This window comes from Carlito syrichta, unplaced genomic scaffold, assembly GCF_000164805.1.
Source record: "Carlito syrichta isolate Samal-C Ts95f unplaced genomic scaffold, Tarsius_syrichta-2.0.1 Scaffold192269, whole genome shotgun sequence".
NCBI lineage: Eukaryota > Metazoa > Chordata > Mammalia > Primates > Tarsiidae > Carlito > Carlito syrichta.
This window is the reverse complement of record NW_007136365.1, coordinates 1-6286: the sequence shown is the minus strand read 5'-3', so window position 1 is coordinate 6286 and position 6286 is coordinate 1. Positions and strand designations below refer to the sequence as shown.

At 39.4% G+C, this 6286-nt stretch overlaps 1 protein-coding gene across 1 annotated transcript; it reads left to right on the top strand.

Annotated features, from left to right (window-relative positions):
* Positions 1-1657: 1657 nt before the first annotated feature.
* On the top strand, positions 1658-4935 carry LOC103253024 (anaphase-promoting complex subunit 1-like; the record flags this gene model as incomplete). The annotated part of the gene is made up of 4 exons (XM_008051539.1): positions 1658-1775; positions 2703-2780; positions 3243-3310; positions 4625-4935. Coding segments are annotated over 4 exons (427 nt in total), but the record flags the coding sequence as incomplete, so codon positions are not given.
* Between the last annotated feature and the right edge of the window lie 1351 nt (positions 4936-6286).

Sequence of the window (6286 nt, the reverse complement as noted above, 5' to 3'; positions counted from 1 at the left end):
TTTTTTCCCCCGCGCGCCTTTGGGAGGCTAAGGTGAGTGGATTGCCTGACCCCGCGGGTTCGAGACCCGCCTGAGCAACTTGGCAACACCTCATCTCTACAATAAATAAAAAATCAGCCGGGTGTGGTAGCGCGCGCCTGTAATTCCGGCTACTCGGAAGGCTGAGGCGGAAGGATCACCGGAGCCCGGCAGGTCGAGGCTGCGGTGGCCGGGAGCGGCCACTGCACTCCAGTCTGGGTGACAGAGTGAGACTCCAACTCAAAAAAAAAAAAAAAAAAAATTAGTTTTTTTGTGACCTTTATAGATTTATAGAAGTGGGTGCTTTGGGGTGGGAAGAGAGATGCTATGTCTGCAACTATATATAATTTTTTTTTAAATTGAAGTTTCAGCTGGGCTTGGTGGCTCAGCCTGTAATCCCACGTCTTTGGGAGGCTGAGGTGAGTGGATTGCCTGAGCCCGCGGGTTCGAGACCCACCTGGGCAGCGAGACCTCATCTCTACAATAAATAAAAAAAATCAGCTGGGCGCGGTAGCGCATGCCTGTAATTCCGGCTACTCGGAAGGCTGAGGCAGAAGGATCGCCGGAGCCCAGCAGGTCGAGGCTGTGGTGGCCGAGAGCGGCCACTGCACTCCAGTCTGGGTGACAGAGTGAGACTCCAACTCAAAAAAAAAAAAAAAAAAAAAATTGAAGTTTCTTTGTATTCCTCTTGTATGAGATCTTAAAATATAAAAACTTATGTGTGTTTACATATTAAAATATAAATTTTAAATTTTAAAAAGTTGTTTTGAAAACTCAAGCACATACATGCAAAGAATTTTATTGTCCCCCTCCCACTTATAAATTTTTTGATGTACTGAATATTAAAGGGTATGCGTGTGTATATTTGTGTGCAAGCATGTATATGTAGAAGAGCTTTGCTATCTGAGGAGTACTGGCATCTTGTCATTCTACCAGTCCTTAAAGGGAAACAAAGCACTAGAATGAAACCCCTGAGAAGGTAAAAACAGATGACTGTGTTCAATAGAAAGGGATATTTGAGAGGGACTGATTTTATAAGTAGTTAATTAATTAGTAAATATTTTCATGATAAGACAATTTTTACTTCTCTGTAAAACCTATTAATTGAAAACTCAAAGAATTTTGGGGTCAAGGATCACTTTATATAATATTTTTAAAGAAACTTTCTCCATTACTTTTTTTTTTTCCGAGTTGGAGTCTCACACTGTCACCCAGACTGGAATGCAGTGGCACACTCCTGGCCACCGCAATCTCAACCTGCTGGACTCCGGCAATCCTTCTGCCTCAGCCTTCCAAGTAGCCAGAACTACAGGCGCGCGCTACCACGCCTGGCTAGTTTTTGATTTATTGTAGAGGTGAGGTCTCTCGCCAAGTTGCCTGGGAAGGTCTCGAACCCATGGGCACGGGCAATCCTCTCGCCTCGGCCTCCCAAAGTGCTGGGATTACAGACTGAGCCACCAAGCCCGGCCTAATTTCTCCATTACTTTTTACCTGTCTCATCACCTGTCTTTAAGATTTATGTTCACTTAAAGATATTATTCCCTTTTCTGTCCTCTTTGAGCTTACAGGCAACAGCAGATTGCAGCACTCACAAGGTCACATCTGTTTATTACCTCCTCTTTGTCCTTCCTTTGAACAGGTATCATCTCCAGGCTCTTCGCCACCTCTATGTGCTGGCTGCAGAACCAAGGCTCCTGGTACCTGTGGATGTGGACACAAACACACCCTGCTATGCCCTTTTAGAAGTCACCTACAAGGTAACCCTTTCTCCCTGTTACTAACTTGTAATTTTATTACCATTTTTCCACCTTTTCAGATCATAGTATTTCAAAGGTGTTGTCCAGTAAAAAGTGAGTTGAACTTTCATAAAAATTGAAGTTTCCAAAGTTCTTGTACATTCTGCCAGGCCATTCATCCTCATTTTTATTCTATGGGTATAATTTTTTTGGATCATCAGCTACTGTTTTGTCCTTAGGGCTTATAATTTGAAAATGTCCCTGTTAACTTTACATGGCTGATAGTGTGCTAAAAAGCTAATTGAGTTCGAATTATTCTTAGATGTGTTAGCTGAGTACTTTAAAATCCAAATATGTACTTGATAAGAGCTTTCAGTTAGATGCACAAATAAATTACAAATCACATTTTTCCTTCAGCATATTATTAAGTACCTGCTGTGTATCAAAACTGTGCTAAACTCTGGGGTACAAAATGAGGTGACATCATCATATTCCTTAAGGCACTTTTATCCATTAGAGACCCAGCATGGGTGCAATGAAATTAGAGTGGTAATTAGAGGTTGTGTGTGCAGTAGAGAGGGAGCAAAGGAGTAGTGCCTTGATCAACTGTGGGGCTTGGAGAAGCTGTCACAGTGGACAGTGTTGGGCTGAGACTTGCCAGCTGAGTGACACATCACAACAGAGAAGACAATATGTGCAAAAGCTCAGAGGCTTTAGAAGTGTGGCCCTTCAGTACTGCTGGCCTGTGACGGACAAGGCTTGAAGTAGTTGGAAATGATGCATCCCTACTTTAGTCATTTAAGATTTGAGTACCAGAGAGGCTTTTATGCCATTCACAGTCTCTGTATATTCTGCGGGTAAGAGGAGGTATAGAGTGGAGATGTTTCTTTTTTTTTAGTTTCCACTGTCTTCCTAGTGAACTGTGACTGTACTTTTACATTTATAAAGGGCACTCAGTGGTATGAACAAACCAAAGAAGAATTGATGGCTCCTACCCTTCTTCCAGAACTACACCTTTTAAAGCAGGTAAGTTGGGTGTGACTTAGGGAGATCTATCCAAGAGACAGATTCAAAAAGAGTAACATAGTGCCAAAGATAGTTAAATAAGGCTGGTGCGGTGGGTATAATCCTAGCACTTTGGGAAACCAAGGTAGAGGGATCACTTGATCCCAGGAGTTCAAGACCAACCTGGGAAACATAGCAAGACCTTGTCTCTTAAACACCTCTGCTTTCTGCACGTTTTGTAGAAAACAAGAAAGCAGCAGCAGGAGAAATAAGTCATGATGAATAGAGTAAGTCTTGTCTGAGATACCTTTGCTGATAAGTGAGATGGTCTTCGGACATAATTCACGTATTGTTTTTGTCTGAAAACGGAGCTTGTTAACCTTTCAGTGTTTCTTTCCAGCTCAATTATTTCCTCTGAGAAGCATAGGTTTCAGTTTGTCAAACTAGCTCTTTTTCAGACTATGTTTACATTTATCTTGGCAGATTAAAGTTAAAGGCCCAAGATACTGGGAACTGCTCATAGATTTAAGCAAAGGAACACAACACCTAAAGTAAGTATACTGAATTTCTCAAATTTGCATTTTAGAAAGTGAGCAGAAGTATATGGGAAGGTATAAGTTATAGATTATCTAGAGCATGACTTCTCTTCCCTTGATTTCTTCTAAGACAATATGTAGGTATGTATTAAATAAAGTAGTTTATTTCTTTGAAATAGAATTTGTATTTGAAAGTGAAAGTTTGAGCCGGGCTTGGTGGCTCAGCCTGTAATCCTGTGCCTTTGGGAGGCTGAGGTGAGTGGATTGCCTGAGCCCATGGGTTCGAGACCCGCCTGGGCAGCAAGACCTCATCTCTACAATAAATCAAAAAATCAGCCAGGCGTGGTAGCGCATTCCTGTAATTCCGGCTACTTGGAAGGCTGAGGTGGAAGGATCGCCAGAACCCAACAGGTCGAGGCTGCAGTGGTCGGGAGCGGCCACTCCACTGCAGTCTGGGCAACAGTGAGACTCCAACTCAAAAAAAAAAAAAAGAAAGAAAGTGAAAGTTTGAATTTAGAAATCAAACCCTAAATATGTATTCATTGAGAAACTTGAACTGAGTTAGGATAATAGAGGAAATGTCTCTTGGTATAATAACCTAAGGTTTAGTTTAAGAAAATAAGTCTGATGTGTATGTCCACAAAAGGAACTTTATACTCTAACAATTGATGTTTTTTAGACCACATCTCCTGTTGCATCTCTGCCATTCTTATGTTAGAATGTTCTTATAAATTTAAGATTATAGTAGATTGCTTTTGGGTTGAAGCCGTCATATGCAAGTAAATATTTTAGAGTGTTAATCATTTATATCATAAATAGTGTATAAATTAAGCCTTTAACTTTCCAAAAAGTTTAACAGGCATGTAAAGTTTTTATAGTTTGGTTTCAATTTATATTTTTCCAAACTATCTAAATATTAGCTGTTTTCTGTATTGTTCTGTCTTTAGATTTAGAGCAATATTTTATTTCTGCTGCAAACCAATTAATGTATATTACAGCTCCAGGATCCCATGCACAGTGCTGGGGAACGTGGCAAATACAAAGAAATGTTAGACACAATATTACCTTTGAAGCCCATATTTGAGCAGATAGTCAGAATGCATTCACATTTAACAAGTACGAGGAGTCTAGATGCCACAGAAAGGCAGAACTTTATTTTATGTTTCCTTGTAGGGAATGATTTAATTTTAGATGTAGTAAATAATTGTAAACTTCAGTGGAAAATAATAAAGGCTTCATCTCCTGTGAATATGGTATTGGAAAACACTGTGTTTCCAGCCAAGAACTACCAATAATACCCCATATTAAATTCGTGCTTTTTTCTTTCAGGTCCATCCTTTCCAAGGATGGAGTTTTATATGTTAAACTCAGGGCCGGTCAACTCTCCTACAAAGAAGATCCAATGGGGTGGCAGAGTTTGTTGGCACAGACTGTTGCTAACAGGAACTCTGAAGCACGGGCTTTCAAGGTAGTATTGACGGCTAAAAATTGAGAGATGAGAGGAAATAATTCCAAATCCCACTTGCTAGCTTCCCCTCTCATTGCTGCAGATTGTAAAGGTGGATCTGCTTCCTTTCACATTGTTGCATATTGTAAAGACTGACTCATCTTGTGGTTCATTTGTTTTTTTATGTGACAGCCATAATAAAATATGGATACTCTGCCAGTACTCCAAGATTGAGTCACATATAGCATCAAAGACAGTCACAGTGTATCTTGACACTTTAAAAAGTATTTAGTTTAATAATTTTACTTACTAATTCTCAAATCAGATAAGATTTACTTAATTTATAGCAAAAATAGAAGAAGAATTTTCCAAACTATCATTGATTAACTCCATTTTAAAACCATCGTTTGTTTCTTAAATCTTGATGAGTATAAAATGATGACAGAATCAGTCTTCTTTTAATAAATCAGTTTGCTTTATTATTTGCACAATACTTGATTGCTAATACAATAGTATTTGAAATGAAGAAATCGTATGAAACAATCTCATTCTTATGGGTGGGGAGGTTAATATATATTTTGTTCTACATTCCAGAACTTGTTTTCAACACTAGAAATATATTCCATAGTCTACCATTAGCATTTCTGAATTTTTAAGTAATTTAACTCCAGTTTTCAGGAATTCTATGAGCAGATATATTCCTGCAGGTGATACATAGAGGAGCAGTCTAACATAATCAGGACTCTAAAGATAATTACAGACAAAATGTGCAAAAATGTAGCAGATAGACAAGCTGAGTGCCAACCAGAGTACTAAGCTAGTAGTATTCACTGTTCTTCCAAGTAAGGAAACAGCAGTTTATTTTAATTCAACTCACATTTCATTTTAGGTCAGTTACTCATGACTGTGCCTTTAAAATAATTTTCAAAGTTTAAAAATATAAACAGTTCCCAGAGTTGACATCAGTGAATTTTGTTTGGCAGTATTCAGTAGATTGTCTATAAGATACTTTTGAGGGATTTTCAGGCAAAGTTCAGCTTAAAATAGCAGTACTGCTTCTCCTGAAAATTAGCTGATCTCAAAGACTGTGATCCAATTTGTAAAGAAAATAGGTGTGCTTAGACTTAAGTTTGAATGAGGAAAGTATATAAAAATTAAAAGACGCCGGGCTCGGTGGCTCAGCCTGTAATCCCGTGCTTTGGGAGGCTGAGGTGAGTGGATTGCCTGAGCCCAAGGGTTTGAGACCCGCCTGGGCAGCAAGACTTCATCTCTACAATAAATAAAAAAAAAATCAGCCAGGTATGGTAGCGCGTGCCTGTAGTTCCAGCTACTTGGAAGGCTGAGGCGGAAGGATTGCCGGAGTCCAGCAGGTCGAGGCTGCGGTGGCTGGGAGTGGCCACTGCACTCCAGTCTGGGCAACAGAGTGAGACTCCAACTCAAAAAAAAAAAAAAAATTAAAAGACATCTCAATTTCCTGCCTGCTGGCAATTCAGAAATAAAATATAAACTTCAATAGAAAATTGTAATACCTTCATAATCCAATT